General features: G+C 45.8%; 1 protein-coding gene across 6 annotated transcripts in view; it reads right to left on the reverse strand.

Moving 5' to 3' along the window:
* DMRT1 (doublesex and mab-3 related transcription factor 1) overlaps positions 1–17,198 on the reverse strand; it is a 111,234-nt gene that overhangs the window by 50,842 nt on the left and 43,194 nt on the right. For 4 of the 6 annotated variants that reach the window (XM_079926664.1, XM_079926667.1, XM_079926665.1 and 1 more), the window contains one exon: positions 10,241–10,530. In XM_079926664.1, the coding sequence (XP_079782790.1) occupies positions 10,241–10,530 (290 nt within the window). The remainder of the gene's footprint in view (positions 1–10,240; positions 10,531–17,198) is intronic. The other 2 variants (XM_079926666.1, XM_079926669.1) reach the window with 1 other exon arrangement.

Raw genomic sequence — 17,198 nt, forward strand, 5'->3', positions numbered from 1 at the left:
CCAGAAGTATCAGAGGCAACCACTTTTGTTCGCGTCTTGATGGACAAATTTAATTAACCTTTGCTACGCTGTTCCAACCTACTGTTTTAGACAAAACTAGTGACCCACAAACAATATGTTACCATCAGAATCTCGATGGCGGAGACACCAAGAGATATAGCTCTATCAGCAGTATCAGGAAATAAGCCACTTGGGTCAGCCGCTCGAAGAAATATGGGTTATATTCATGTCACACATGAGCTGTCAGAAACATTAGGATACTTTCAGCATAAATCAGCAGCGTGAAGGGTATCTTATGAGTACTGAACATGACAGACTGCCTGGAGGGCAAGGGGAGCCTGTCTGGGGCCACCTGCTAAGTGTGAGCACATGCGCACATGTACTTTACCCAAACTGGCATCAGAAACTGGAATGCAGCCTGGTGACCGTGGATGGGCACATCACACTCAATTCACGGTGTGTTAGTAGCATGGAAAGGTGCTTCCCACTCCAAAACCATGATGGAGAGCCCGCCTCAAAGTAACCAAATGACACAGAATGACCAAAAATCTGTTGCCTTAAAGCACACAGAAGTGCATGGGTGTGTGACTTAAACGTGGTTAATGCTATCAGGACTAGGGCTCTCCTCCTATCTAATATGTCAAGTCTCTGAAAACATTTTGTAAGATGTCATATCTTACAATATCATAAGATGTAAGAAAACATCATATAACACCTCTCAGGGCTTCATACCAGGAAAACCAAGAAATGTGCGCTGCCCCACGAGGAGGGCAGAGAGACGGGGACAAACGTGCCCCCTCTGTAAACCTGGGTTCCAGCTCCAGCTCCCCACTTGCCAGCCTGTGATATGGCAGGTTACTTCACCTCCCTGAGCCTCAGTTTCCTCACCTGCAGAAGTGGATACCAATCCCCGACACGGCCGTGTTTCAGGGCTGAGCGGAGCAGCTGGTATAAAAGGCCCAGCACCAGGCTGTCCAGCAACTGTCCTGACGCACCTCTCCCTCCCCTACGGGTTTCCCACTGTGTGGCCTCAATGCAGGGCGGTGGTCACACCCAAGGACCCCTCTTTTGGGTTTGTTACCACATGACTCTGAGCCCTTTTACCGGTATGTCAGGGACCTAGTAATAGAGAGGGAGACAGAAAAATCTGTCCGTTATATACTTATATATACTTCAAAAATTATTAGAAATGTTTGATATTTGAAAGAAAAATCCATTGTCTGAATTGTTTCTACTTTTCACATTTAATAAAGTTTAAAAACCAACTCAAGAAACTACACTGACACCATCAAACAGAGACAGACAGAGACAGAGACAGAGAAAACGCTCCTCCCCCTTTTTGGTTGCATACCACTACCAAATACATAGAATTTTTATGTCTGCCCTCCTCTCAGTATTGGCTAAGAATTGCCAAAAAGAGTGTTTGTGAAAAGGAATGAAAAATGAAATGAGGAAATAATCCCCTTTTCCCTGTTCCTCAATCTTCTTAAGAACTCCCCCCACCAGGAGGTCTCAAGGAGATGCCCTCGGGATCGGGGTCTCCCAAGAATGGGGCGCTGACAGCAACCTGTCCTGGGTGCAGGCTGTAAGGGAGTAGAGAGAGCACTTTTTAAAATAATAAAACTCACTAAGGCAACCTGCTTCTAATTATCACCAAGCAGTGGCAATTCTAAACGACAGTAATGATAAAATACTTGTCCTCACCCCGCCTCGCCTCGTCCCCGGGCACAGCACTGCACAGGTCTCACCTTCCACAAGCACCACAGCTCCCTGGAAACCTCCAGACTCTGACCACAGGAGCGATCAGAGAATTATATGTGTCCTTTCTCTCATCCACCCACTGTGAGCTGGCACTGGAGGGGACAGTCTAGCGCAGGGCTAGGCACAGAGCTGGCACTCGAGGTATGAATGATAAATACACGAAGGAGTTTCTTATGCACACTCTGTAATATGGAAATTTTTCATAACCCTATTCTTTTTGTTTTTCTACTACCATATTCCTAATATATCTCCAAATATAGGGCAAATCCGCCTCTATTATGCATTCCTTTGATTTTGGTCTTTATCCAACTAATGAGGGCCACTTACCAGGCCACACAAATATGGACTCCCAAGAAATCTGAGACTCACTCGTGCACACATATAAGCATTCTGAAAGGCAACGAATTTTATATCATAGTCACATCTACTTAGGAAAAAAAGTAAACTAAAAAGGCAAATGGAAATAGATCAGATTTTGGCCAGCAGCCTAACTAAATCAAATCTGAAAGCTTTTAAAAACTGTGACCTAATTATCTAATTTTCAAGCAGATTACAGAATCCCCAAATGACTGTATCATTTACTAACCTGATGCTACTGTGTCAGAGATCGGATTGTGTAACGACCTCACAGGAGACTGATAATGTCTTTCCTTCTGCCTTCAGCTGAATCATGGAGTAGTCCCTGGAGTAGACCAGCCCTTTCCAGGGTTTCCCAACTCAGTCCAGATTAAACTGAACTCATGCAAGAATAGAAATGACCCCGCAGGACGGCCCAGTCTCCCAAAGGGTCCTAAGACCCGAGGTTACCCTCCAGCTGGATTTCCTGGGATGCTACTGGACTGCTTCAGTTGGACTGAGAATCCCTTAGGAGGGCCAGGGCCCAACCCCTCCCCGAGATCCTCTCTGAGTCAGAGCTGCCTCTGCCAGTGCCCAGGTTTCCAGAGGCCAGTTCCATTTTCTTCTGTAATCCACACATTTTTAACCAAAATCCTCTGCAAAAATGACTCTCGTGTGCACTGCTGCAGTGAAGGAGCATTCCTCAGCCCCACCTCTTACCATCTGTGTTCAGCTTCTAAAATACCCACCACTTCCCTTAGTTTTGGTTCCAGACCAAGAGTCACCAAGAATATTGTTATCGCTGGCACCAGTTCTTGCAAACAACAGCCCTCTTGCAGGATCAAAGCATGCAAATCGTTCAACTTTCAAAATCTGTGCAATAAAACAACCATTCCTTCCAGGAAAGGTGTAATAAAAACCACATGATGCCTGTGGTGCCCATGGCTTGTACGCATCTAGAACGTGACAAAATAGCAATTCCTCTGTGACAGTGCGTGTCAACAAGGAGGTCGTTTAGAAACAGAAAGAGAGGACTGCATTCCTGTGCTGCACAGCTCCAGGGGCTTCCCAGGATGCCCAGGCCCACTGGTGCCCTGGCCAACAAAGCTTGTCTCCTGCAGGTGTAGGAATATGATGTAAAGGCCCAAGAGAACTGGGTTTATTATTTCTTCTTAAACGAGAAGAACCTATTGAGGAATTATGTTTCAGAAGAGAAAACTGCAGATGTGGCTAAGATTTGACAGGCCATTTAAGGGAAAGTTTATAGTAGAGGCAACGCAATCCCAAACTTTGGGAAGCCTGACACCTTCACTTCACTGTCTTTAAACTTCCCGTGGTCTGTAATGACTTTTACATTTAAATGGAAGATTCTCCAAGACTGGTCTTCTGAGCTGGGAAGTCCAATCCCTGTATCCTCACTGTCCCAGAAAGCAGGATCTACTTGGGGTGCATGTGAGGGAGCCCCACAAAATGCTGAACTAGCATAAAGGCGTTAACCGGGCTGAGATTAAAAGATAGGAAAAGATCATAACACCCTGTCTGCAAAGAGTGAGGTTGAGAGAGCTGCTAAAGACAGCACACTGAAGACCCCAGAGAATTCCACTGTTGTCATGGTGACACAAGGCCAGTGCCTTGGTTTGCAGACTCTCTCTGGTCTTCGGACTAGTACAATTTTTTTTTTTTTGGCGGTACGCGGGCCTCTCACTGTTGTGGCCTTTCTCGTTGCGGAGCACAGGCTCCGGACGCGCAGGCTCAGAGGCCATGGCTCACGGGCCCAGCCGCTCCGCGGCATGTGGGATCTTCCCGGACCGGGGCACAAACCCGTGTCCCCTGCATCTGCATCGGCAGGCGGACTCTCAACCACTGCACCACCAGGGAAGCCCACTAGTACAACTTTTTAAAAAGGAGGCAGGGAAGACAGGAACAGAGTCGCCAACTTTTTATATTGCCAAGTAAGGGCATTTATGAAAAAAAAAATCCTCGTTTCATTAAAAAAGTGTTGGAAAGGGATGGGCCCGATAAAAACAATTTTTTGAATTGAATAATTTAGCTGTAAGAAAAAAACCCTTGTCCTTTTTTTCCTCATTTCTCTGTAAACCAGCATAGGTAACAGCCTGCATTCAGGACAGTGAAGTGCAAAACACATTCCCAGTAAAATAAGGAACAAGATGACACCAGCTGTCCACCACTGGTATCTAAACTGAATAATTCACTAAGAACATAAATTAGAACTTGGAGGTATTTAGGGGGAAGAAAAATGTATCAATATTTTTCTATGAAATGACTATCTAATCTAGAAACCCTAAAATAAGCATCTACAAAATTATTAGAATTAACAGTTCACAAAAGTAGACGGATACAAAATAAATACACCACATTATAGCAACATCAACAGAAATGTATGTCTCTGTAATTCTCTTTTAAAAAACAAATTGGGGGGGGTTAGCCTTAATAGCCCAAGGCAAATACCACATCTAATTTAATTTCCTTTTCTTGAGGAAAGAGATTCCTTTACATGCTTTAAACTGAATGCAGCCTTACAAATTCCTCTTCTACATGCTTGAAAACTTTTTCTTTCCAGAGGAAAAAGCTTGTCAGTGTCTGCTCACCAACAAATAGTGGCCAATAACCAGTTTGCTCTAAGAAGGGAAGCCAGGGCTAGTTCATTCAGCCGCCAAAGAGGGCGATGGGATTGGAGGGGCAGCCTAGTGGATCACCTGAGTGTTTGTAGAGAGAGCACCTCACCCAGAGAAGAAAGGCCCCATGTCCTCAGGGAGTCACTTGCTCTTTCTCAGCCAGCATCACCCAGTAGTCTGAGGTGACCAGAGGCACATTACCCTGGGGGCCTGGTGGTGCAGCTTACGGGCCTGAGGTGAGCACAAGATTTATCTGAAGTCCCCTACTTTGTCATCAAAATTGATGTGGATTTTGCATTCTACTACCTTCTCTCTGACGTAGTTTTTTAAAATTTAGAAATATTAAAAATTAATGGACGAACTAATTAATAGTTGGCTATTATAATTGTGTCCCTGGGAGTGGGAGCCCGGTTTAAGCCTTGGCTTCCTATCCCCCCACCCCACCTCTGGACCCTCCTGGGAGACCCTAGGGCACAGACGTGGAGGCGCTGCAGCTGTGCCCACACTGCACACGCGCCAGAAGTCACTTCTCAGCTCTTCAAGCTAACAGGCTCGACCGAACCACGCTCATAAAAAGAGGAGCCAGTGTGAAAACCAGGGCTCCCGCAGGCTGCTCGTACAGGAAGGAGAACAACAGTGGGCAGGCCGCACAGTCAACAGGGGCGGCGTTTCCAAGTGCCCTGACGGGCCGCATCCCAGTAATGCCCACAAGGGGCGCCGTTCTCTGGGCTCCAAGGCCTAGGTCAGATTCTGACTTCCTGCCTGCCTGTGTCTCAGTTTCAAAGCCAGGGCACTTAGATGATCCCCAACTTCCTTCTCATGTACCAGGTGATAACAGCCTTCCCCCAACACCTACTTTTTGCATTTCTGTCCATTTGGTTCAGTGGTAGATCCCTAGCACATGGTGGGACCTGGATGCATGTTTATCTAATAATCGAATGCATTCCAGTGAGGTGCATAATCATAAACGGGCCACCGTATCTTGAGACACTTCAGACTGAGCCCCAAAGAATGACCAGAAGGAAGGAATCACCTCTGCTGCCATGTGACCACACCCCAACTGTGGCTGGAACGGCTGTCTCCACCTTTGGTGGCACAAGCTTCAGAAAAGCCAATCAAGGGGGTGCCCACCATGGGGATCCCAGATACAGCTCGGAGTCCTCCCATATTTATTTCTGCTCACTTGATATGTACCTCTCCCTTGTCAACCTGGTACAACATGTTTATTTAAGAGGTAATGTTGCCTCGAAGGAGTGCACCAGGCAATAAACAGCTTTTGCAGGCAATTAAACGCAGAAGTGAAATTGAGCTGCTGGTCAGTGGAACCAGCCATTCATCGTGAGTTTGTTCCAGTGTCACAAACGTTATTCCTGTTTCACAACATGACAGGAATCTGTGATTGGGCCACAAATCTCCAGAGGCTGGAGACAGACCCAAAGCAATTAAAGCAGCTCTCAGCATGCACGCAGAGCATCAACACTTGGGAAAGAGCCTTGGGATTCTGGGATGCTGGCCCAGTTGACTGCTCTAGCTTTTTCTTTTCCTTTAACTAGGTTTTGTACTTAGTAGGTGCTCAATAATCATCTGTGGCTTGCATGACTTTATAGGGAGACTTACAGGAAATCTCAAACTCTACAATAAAAAGTCAATGATTTCTTTTTGTAAATAATTCAGTACCCTCCCCACTAATCTCTAAGAAGTCTGGCTTTAAAAAATTATAACAATCTCCACTAGAGTCGATTTTTTTGTTTGTTTGTTTGTTTGTTTGCGATACGCGGGCCTCTCACTGTTGTGGCCTCTCCCCTTGCGGAGCACAGGCTCCGGACGAGCAGGCTCAGCGGCCATGGCTCACGGGCCCAGCCGCTCCGCGGCATGTGGGATCTTCCCGGACCGGGGCACAAACCCGTGTCCCCTGCATCGGCAGGCGGACTCTCAACCACTGCGCCACCAGGGAAGCCCCAAGAGTCGATTTTTTCTAGGAATCACAAAGGAGCTCTTTGTTCTGAAAACTTTTCACGCTGCTCCCCCCAAACACACTGTTACCCAGAGCACCAAGGGAAGGAGGATAACATGAAAGTTATCGCTCTGGTGAAGAGTTAGGAGGGAAGTCGGGTCCTAGCAACAGAGTCAAGACAGTAGATGGAGGAGATGTTGCCTAAGATTCAGGCCCTTCAGGTAGAGCTGGGGTCAGACCGGGTTGGGGGGAAGGTCCAGTGAGAGAGACCAGCTCAGTGCCCTCCAGGCACAGCTATGGGGCACCTTCCAAAAGGAGACAGGAAAGCATGGCTACAACCAAGAGGGGATCCCTCCCCTGCCCTCCCCAGGAGGCTTCCACCAGAAGGAGGCAAGGCACCGTCTGAAGAGCAGAGCCAGGGCGCCCTCCTGAAACAATAGGAATAGCAAGGTCACGAGGAGGCCCTGCCCCAGATCACTGTTCCCTATACCTCTGCCATAGTGACTTGGTGAAAAAGTGAGCTGTACAGTTCCTATCCCTTAAACATTGGTTATAAGTATTATTTGTAGGTGTTTTCTATTTAATACTTCTTTATAACACATACACCTTAATAAACATATTTTACGCCATAATCTTTATCTATGCTTCCAGCTTTCAATTTCCTAAGTAGATCAAATTCTTCCCCATCCCTGATAAAAATTATTCCGTATACATTCATACTTGGTCCATATTCACATGTCATGGTCTTTCAACAATAACAAACATGTGCATTATGTATACCCCATCTTATTACAAAGGGGATCGGAGGTAGCTAACTAAAATACATATGAACAAAAGGCTGAAAATTAAACAGATTTCAGAAAAGAGCAGGGCCAAGAGAAAATGATGGTGAATGAAATAAATTCACAAGAAGTTAATATCAGCATAGCATTTGCTGGTACACACAGAAACTTCCACATACACTTCAGTCATTATGCTGCCTTATGTATTCATGCAACAGTTCTGTGAAGGTGGTACTATGCCCACTTGACAGACAAAACAACTGAGTTTCAGAGGGGTAAGTATTTTCCTCAAGGCTACACAACAGTTAAATCACAAGTTAGAATTGAATATAGAACTCCAAGCGCCAGACTCCATGTGTCTCAAAACACACAGTACTGTTTCCCTCAATCTACAGGCCTGGTTTCTGGACAAGGCTGTCATCAACTAGCTGTGGGTGCTGAGCAGATACCCCAGCTCCAGATCTCAGCGAAAGGGACCTCTGTAAGATCCATTTCGGCTCTGACCATCACGGGACTGACTGACCATCCCTGGACTGACTTTCACCTGTCCTTTTGCAAAATGATGGCTTATATGCATGTCGGCTCTTATATTTTTCACGTTAGAGTTTATTTCCAAGAGAAATAATTTTTGTGGCTGTGACTATAAGGTTGTAAGTCAAGCTCGGGATCAGGTCTGGTTACAAGATTAATCCACAGACTTGTAAAATGTCTGCAAAATAATCTGTTAAGATGGGAATATATTACCAATGGTGAAAACTGACTAGGAAACAGATTGAGCCCAGACCTCCTTGAAAACAAGCTCTTATGTTAAATGAGGCCTTGGCTTCTCTCCTGGGCCTCTAACCAGGGGCCCCTCTCTCCCGTCTAGTAAGCGGTGGTTCTAGAGAAGGCGCCAGCAGCATCCAAACTGCAGGCCCCCCACATGACTAAGAAAGTCTGGGTAACATTCTTCCTCTCACCCTTGGCACCAGGGGTACAAGAACTTGCCCTTAGGGGGATCTCTCCTCGTACACAGCGGCTGAGGCAGCGCTCCAATACCAGGCAACGCTGCTACCCAAGAGAATGTCTCCTCTTGGCTGTCCCTGGTCCCCCAGAGGGTGGACCTTGGCAAGAGACCTCCAAGCAAATCCAAGTCTTCTGCTACCCCCTCCCCAGGTCTTCCAGGTGGAGTTAAGAACAAACGTTAGTGTGTCAGCCATCTTATGCCACTGGAAAGGTCTTGACAGAGCGGGGGGTCAATTAACTTAGAAGATTTCTGATGCCGCTGAGTGTGAGCTCTCTTTCTTTCAGAAGACACTTAAGAATTTTCTTTCTCATCCTTTTCCTCATAAGCCAACAGGTTCAGAGACCTTCCCTAATTTCTCCTTAAAGCCTGGAAGTAGCCAGAAAACCAGGATACTCCAGCAGTCGTCCCTGGCTCATGGGAATCTGTAGGATGAGCTGGTTTTTAAGAACTGTAAGCTACTTCTTTCTCCTTTCTTAGAGGACAGTCTCTAACAGAAATCAACCTAAAACCTGCCCCAAATCATAAAATCCAACTGGCACTCTGAAAGGCCTGTAGGGGTCCAGCCGGAAGATCCATAAATCATCGCATTTCCTTTATACTCATATCACCTCTCAGTTCCAACGCCTTTTTTAAAAGTCTGATTCTAAAATTAAAATGTATAGAAAACTTATGAAGATGATTAGCCCAGGGAATTAAAGCTGACACGTTACCACGCCGAGGAAGTCAGATCCCTAAGGCTAGTGTGAGAGTCCAAAAAATGGGGCGATGTGAGTATCCACAACTTCCCCACATCTACAAATGCAAAATGGAATAGAATTGCTCTGAGGAAAACGTCAATGCACATTTTTTAAAAGTGAGCAGAAGAAGGTCAATTACCCTAAACTCCCACATACATACGCTGCATTGTGCTGGAATCAAAGCCTAGCTGGGAAAGCCCAAGCACAGTAAAGGCATCCAAATGAGAACTGTTCTCTCAGAATTGGTATCCTACAGCTGGAGGGGTGCTTGGAGGAGCAGAGTCTAAGTGCTCATGCGTATGCACATTCCCACAACACGGTAATCCAGCCTCTGAATGCTTTCCAGGCCTTGAATCTGCTGCTGATACACTGGCATGATAGAAATGGTGAAAACTGAGGAAGCGGAACAGTGCTGAATAAACACTCCCTGATAACGCAAAATGCTTTGTTTTATCCCCAATATTAAAAGCTCTCGATGGCACACTATTTCAGAAGCACATACTTAGCATATGAAAGACTGACCTCCATTCCCAGCTGAAAATGCTCTCAAGTGGGCCCAGCACAGCAGTGACCTAGTTCTTCTCTCACCTTCCTTCCATGCAAACATACAGATCAGAACACATCTCCCGTCCAGGGTCGAAATTCATCACTGGGATTACTGCCACCCAGAAGACCACAGCCAGCATTTTCTAAGCGGCTCTAAAGCCGTGGGGATAAGCCTAGAGGAGATGTGGCCTCTTACATAAGCCACTTGTGAAGCTGATTCTGGCCAACTGGGTATTTATGCAAAATGACAATGAAGGAATGAGAAAGGTAAAATTTGAAAACAGAAACAAATATATCCAGATTTCTTTACAATTCCTTGCAGTCAACCTCTGGGGTTAAATGATGTTATGGGTAGAGTGAAAACTTTCTACGCGTTTTGCATAATGGCACACATGTGTGCTGAGTTGGGCGTGCGCGTCTGTGAGTGTGTGCTTACGTGCGCGGTTTTCACATACCCAGTTCACGCTCTGCTAACATCTTACCTGCCACTGGTTTCCTGTTGCTTGACCGGGCATATAAGGCGCTGGGAGGCTCCGAAGGCTGTTCTTCACAGGGGAGCCCCCGAGAGGGCTTCCCATGTCCCCGGAGGGGGAGTCAGCGGCTAAGGCCATGGAGTACTGCGGGTAGTTGTACAGGTTGTTGTAGTAAGGGAACAGAGACGGCTGGTAGAAGCTGCTGTAGTAGGTGGAGTCGGAAACGAGGTCAGGTGTGTTCTCCACGTGCCCTCTGCTGGTGGCAGCAGGAATATCCTGGATGGCCACCCGGCCCTCTACTAAGAAAAAACAGAAAGAAAGAAAAAGACAACATGGTATTAATATGGGGGCCTACAGAACTTTACCTCTAAACCTTGCCAGCGTATGGCCTTCCTCCTCAAGATCTGCAGAGTTTTAGACCAAGGCACCTGGGCATGCTACTGCTCCTGCGGTCGGAATACAGCAGGGTTCCTGAGGCTGGCGTAACTCTGGCGGCACAGCTGGCAGACCCTTGGTGATTATTTTTACTGAGAATACCAAAAACATTTTAGGCAGGGGTCATTTTAATCCCATAAAGCCTGACCAGGTCTAACTTCTACCTAGACATTCCTACCCTAATGTCAAGAAATTAGAGATCAAATCTAGTTAACTTGGCTGTCTGCAACAGTCTTACAACAAAATCAACTGTATTTCACTTTAAATAAAGTAATAAAAAAATCCTAGTGCCCTTTCTATGTGTATGTCCACACAGATATATCCGAGAGCCAAAGCAAGAGGCTAAGAGTTTAAGAAAACATCGTTTCCTTCCCTTCCTTCTAACCGCTGATACCGAATCCTGAAGTCTGGACAATGGTATAGACCCTGGGAGACAAACTTCTGTAAAAGGTCAGTTAGTAACTCTTTTAGGCTTGGTGGCCATTCCTCTGCAGAATGTACAGGCTGCTGCGTGGTTGTGTTGCAATAAAACTTTATTCACAAACACAGGCAGTGGGCCAAAGTGATCCGCAGGCTGAAGTTTGCCGACCCAGGGTCTAGATGTTAAGCTGTCAATTCCAATAAACAATTGAATGGACTCCTAAGTCATCTCTCCAATAGACATTTATTAAACAATGTTCTAAGAGTTGGCCAAGTGCCTAAAATGGCTGCAAGGTATAAGGTTGCCCCTGCCCACTGGGAGTCTACAGTATAGGATGGACGACGGGATTACAAATTATAACAAGGACTCTCATACAGGAACACCCATAAACTTTTATGGAAACTCAAAGGCTGGAAAGATGACATGCAACCTAGAAAGGAATTACAGAGACCGTCACAGAAAAAAACTGTACCTGCATTGTACTTTAAAAGAGGAGCAGGAAACAGGTGAAAATGAGAAAAAGAGAGTACTGAGAACAGGGCAGCAAAGACAAAGGGATGGAAGCAGGAAAGTGGGAGGGGACCTTGAGAGTGATGGACAGGGCTGTCGGGTTAAGAATTGCGAAAAGGGCAAAAGAGGGCCAGTCTGATAGGCCGACTGCAGCCAGGCAAGGGGAAGCCTCAGACCAGCTCTCTGAACTCTTTCCAGGCTGTGGTGGGAACCACTGAGGATATCTGAGCAAGGAGCACAGAGGATCAGAGCTGTGCTTTGGAGTGATTCAACTGACGGCAAATCTTAAGACAAGCAAAGGGAAGAGAGCCCAGAGGCAGGGAGAGCCACCAGGCAGCCACTGAAGCTGTCAGGGAGAGACTCAGCAGACTGCAAATACCAGAGACACGGGGGAGATGAGCTAGAGAACTGCAGGACTGAGGGGCATCAGGACGCAGAGACGCAGGAAAAGCCAAAGAGGAAGAGCAGGAGGCCTGGGGTGGCAGCAGAGATGCAGGTGGTAAGTCGGCTTCATCACGCAAGGGGCCAGAGGGGCGCGGACAAGGGGGAGAGGAGCCAGGCCGAGAAAGTCGACACCTGCACTCATGGGAGAGGCTGAGGTTGGAAGCTGAGATTCAGAAGTCACCGCAGGGAGATGCTGGCTGCATCCGGGAAGAGGAGGGAGCTGTTACGGAAGAGTATGTTCTGAAAGGAGAAAAGAGCGCCAAGGCCAGAACCCTGGAGGATGGAGGAGAGAACGCAAGGCCACAGAGGACAAATTCGACAGGGATGGCAGAGGGGCAGGCTGCAGTGTCAACCCCGCTAAGAGATCAGGCAAAATTCGTTCTGGAAAAGACCCATAGAGGGCTGGGTCTTTAGGGCCCTGTGCTTTTAGCACAGTGTTGGAGAAGCAGAAGCCTTCGAGAGATAAAGGAGCAAGTGAGCGATGAGGAAACAGATGAATACGGTGAAGAGCCTTCTCTCTGGTCAGAAGGGACGACCCAGCGAGCAGCGCCACCGTGCACCCGCCGTGCTGAGCACACTGCCGGACACCTGGGGGTAAATATTTGCAGAAGGGATCAATGAACAGTGTTTTTTCAAGTACCCTGTCCTCAAAATAAATACGAGGAAAAACTAGAAGCTCCAGGGAGTAATAAGATATTGTTATTTCATTTTTAAAACACAGAGAAGGGCTGAACACACGTAGGCAGGGAGAAGCCTGTGGAGAGAAATTCCCAGGACTAGCAACACGTGGCCCAGAGCAGGTGCTCAGAAAGTGTCCTCTGACTGAATGCGGGGGAGGCATGACTAAACGTGCATGCTCTGGAAGGTTTGGGACAGATCTATAACAAAATGTGTTTCTACAGCCTCATTTTCCAGTCAGCACTGAAGTCTCTTTTCTCTGACAGGATAGCAAGTCCGTCCACCTCAAGCTCCTGGCGATGCATTGTCAGGGCCACTCTCTTATTATACATCTCTTTCCTTTCTTCTCTCCTCCTCTTCCCAGCTAGCGAGACGAGAAGTTCCAATTCCATCACTCTACCTGTTGTCTGGAGAAGGCACCTGCAATTCTTTCCTCCTGAACTTTCCCACTGGTCTATCTCTTATTTTAAACACCAATGTAGTGGCAAAATAGATGGTTGTCTGTATCTAACTCTTTTGTTTTCAATGTCATGTCTTTATGTTAACCTGATTGCAAAAGCAATACAAGTTTCACAAAAAATGATAAATTATATAGTTATTTAAATCAGAAAAGGAATGAATGACATACTCTTACCACCCAGTCATAAGCATTAGTGGGACATCCGTATACAATCTCATAGGCATTTAGGAAGGCATTTTAGACGTTCGTTCCCATCCCTGCTGTTGAAAAACACTGGATACCCCTAGGGCCTGCCCTTCAAAAGCAAGCTTCTTGATAAAGAAAACAAAATACAGTAGGAGGCAAAGAATTAAACAGAAACCCAAAGACAGGAGCATTCTCAGATCAGGGCACAGGTTCATGAATTTCTACATCATAACTTTAGTTAGGACCATTAATCAGGCCTTAGTTTACCCAGAAACAAAATGTTGTCAGTAATAATCCTCAAAGTACCAAGAGCATGGCTTCAATAAATTTCGGAGTAAACCTCAAATAAAATGCTACATCAGGTCAAAGCAAGGATTTGTCTTGCTACAGACGACTGTAATTAATTAAAATGCGATCACTTTTCTACTTGCCCATATTTTACTCCCTCTTTCAAATTATAATGACCTTTAAGAATAAATTAAGATACATGCTGGAAAAGTTTCGATTCATACTAGCATTTAAATAAACAATAAAAATCATGTGAGCTTTATGAGAGTAAATGCCTAAATATTTTAGACTCTTAAAATGTTTAAGCACTCTCCAACAGTGACATTTTAAAAAGCACTAGGAGAGGGCATCCATTCCAGGGACATGTGGAACGACCAAATTCTTATTTTATAAACCACTAAACCGTATTTTAAAGTTCCAAATTAAAATGCCTGGTCAATGTTCAAAACATCTTGATGCCTCCCAGACTTTATGTGTGTGCTACCAGTAAGTGGAAGTTTCCCAAGGCTGAGATAAACATGCGTCCAATTATGTGTCTAATCCAGCGGTGCTCAGCGTGTGGGCCTTGAATCAGCAGCATTGCCATCACCTGGGAATTTGTAGCAATGGGCATTCTCGGCCCCACCCCAGACCCACTGAATCAGAAACTCTGAGGGCTGGCCCAGCAACCTGAGTTACAACAAAGCCTTCGGTAGGTTCTGATGCGCTCAAAAGATGGAGAACCACTCGTTTCATGATTCAAAGCAGCTGCTCTATAAATTATCCCTAAAAATATGTGACTCCTGGCTGCATTATTGTGAACAGCCCTGACTGGCTACCAAGTGAGAGCACACAAATGAATTCCACTGAATAAAGACGTCGGGCTTCTACAGAAATCACTGCAGAGCTTGGATCGCAAGCTGTGGGTACTGTGTGTATACTGCTGCCAGATGGTTCTGATTTTCAGGGCTCACACCCAGGCTTTCTTCATTGATTCTAACCACAAAAGCTTAAGTCACCCTTTCAAGTGCTAGTATAGTGACAAACTATACTATTCCTCATAAGGCTTCTGGACTATCAAGAGAAGCAAGTAATGCACAAATCATTTACTCTTGATCTTAGGGTGTTTTTTTGTTTGGTGTGGCCGATTTTTTAAAAAATTTTTTGTTTATGCAGACCATTTTTTTTTAAGTCTTTATTGAATTTGTTACAGTATTGCTCCTGTTTTAAATATGTTTTGGGTTTTTTTTGGCCTCGAGGCATGTGAGATCTTAGCTCCCCAACCAGGGATCGAACCCGCACCCCCTGCACTGGAAGGCCTGGACCGCCAGGGAAATCCCCTTAAGGTGTACTTTGGTACTTATATTTGATTAATTCATTAGTTATCATGTAACAACTGTCCAAAGCTTTGCTCTAGACATTGTAAAAGGCACAAAGAAATATTCAAAATGTTTCATTTCTTCTTAAGAGGGTCCCATCTATTCGGGAAAATTAGGTGTAGACCGAGAATCCTACAAGTAATGATCCAATGGCCACGATGACAGTATAGGCAGATGTCACCATCAGCAAAGGCAGTGGAGACGTGAGTCAGGATGGAGGTGATTCAGAGATGGTGAGGGTGGCAAGGCAATCAAGAGAGGAGAATAATATCAACAGGATAATGCAGGAGGAAAAGGACACGACGTGTTCCAGGGACAGTGACCAGATGAGCCTGGCTGGAGTGTAGAGGTCACGTCAGGGGACAGCGGATGCTAAGACTGGAAACTTACTTTTGGGACAAACTGTGGAATGCCTTGCATGTGGATCCCAGCCAAGGGCTTCTGGTTGCCCCTCAAGCTCTAGGGGGTCGATGAGTTTTCAGGGCAAGGGAGTAACATAAAAATGTTTTAGGAAAATCAGTCTGATGCAAGCACAAAAGAAGGATCTAGAATAAGAAGGCAGAAGAACAGACTAGGCTAGAACAGTCTCTTCTAGATATGTACGTGGTCTATAGACTACAATGGAGAGGCTCTTTAAATTCTCCAGGCCAGATGAGGTAACTATAAGCTCGCACAGGGAGGCTGCAGTAAAGAGAAAAAAGGAACTACATGAAAATTACTGGCATGTCTGGTTTTCCGGGAATTCCCTTCAAACAACCACATTACACTACTAACACCTGTCATCCAGGGACCAGGGATGCCGCCCAGCTCCCCTTCCAGGTCCTTGCTCCACTGCTGAGTGATCATGCTTTACTCACTCCAGTTTGAGAAGGAACATGTAGCTCTCGCCCAGAGTAAGAATACAAGCAGGATGTGCCACCTCTCCAACCTCTGCTACAGCAGAATTCCCCAAAGAGTAACTGGAGACAGTCTCTTCACCGCTGAGCTGGTAAGTCACGCTAAGTGTCACTATTAACTGACTGTAAACCTGAAAGATTTCCAACTCACAAGCCACAAAATATATAAAGCATACAAAATTTGAAATAGGATGTGTGTGTGGGTGTGCTTTAAACCACAAGGCCAGTATGACTAACTACAAAGACCAGAGCAGTACACTGAAAAGCAAACACCTTAATGAGTCTGCTGAAAATTCTTAAGCTGGATCTCACTCTTTATTTTTTTTAGAATAAAAACTGGTCTGGGCTTCCCTGGTGGCGCAGTGGTTGAGAGTCCGCCTGCCGATGCAGGGGACGCGGGTTCGTGCCCCGGTCCGGGAAGATCCCACATGCCGCGGAGCGGCTGGGCCCGTGAGCCATGGCCGCTGAGCCTGCGCATCCAGAGCCTGTGCTCCGCAACGGGAGAGGCCACAGCAGTGAGAGGCCCGTGTACCACAAAAAAAAAAACAAAAAACAAAACTGGTCAAGGTGACTTAACAATGATATTCATAAGAGAAAGTACAGTGGCACTGTTCCAAGAAAATGGGGTTGCTCCTTAATAGGAATTATCAACCCCTAAGTCCTCTGCCAAGATGCAAATGAAAGCACGAAGCCAGCTGTTTTAAGTGTTGTTACTTATGACTGGAATAGTCCTACTGTCTGCTGTAAGGAAGAAAGATCAGCAGGTCTGGGTTCAACAGCTAAGAAAGGAAGCAGTGCCCAGAGAAGTATGTTATCTGGAAAAATGACCAGCAGCAATCATCCAACAGAGACGTTTGCAGAGACGTTGCCTATAGAATCGATGTCTTCTTATTGCAATGGTCTGATTTGTGGCTGTGTACATTTATTTACCTTCAACACGTCCCATTCTTTGATAAGGCTTCCCAATCCCTCTGCTACTTTTTTTTTTGCGCTAACATATGCAGCGTGAAATATGATTCACTCCTTCCTGAGATATCAATACCCACACATGATAAATACCCTTATTGATCCTGCAGTGTTATATGCTAGTCTCCGGGCCCATGGCATATTAATAGTAGTTAACCAGTAATTCATTTTAAGGCATGTGAAGGTTTTTTCTCCCACTCTTGTCTGGTGTCAAGATTCCCAGAGTTGTTGCACCTTGTGTCCTTTATGTGCAAACCTGAAGCCATACTCCCTTTTCAACAACAAAACCAAACCCCCCAGTTTTCTATATGAAAGATCACATAGG

This window comes from Stenella coeruleoalba (genome assembly GCF_951394435.1).
Source record: "Stenella coeruleoalba genome assembly, chromosome: 7".
Lineage (NCBI taxonomy): Eukaryota > Metazoa > Chordata > Mammalia > Artiodactyla > Delphinidae > Stenella > Stenella coeruleoalba.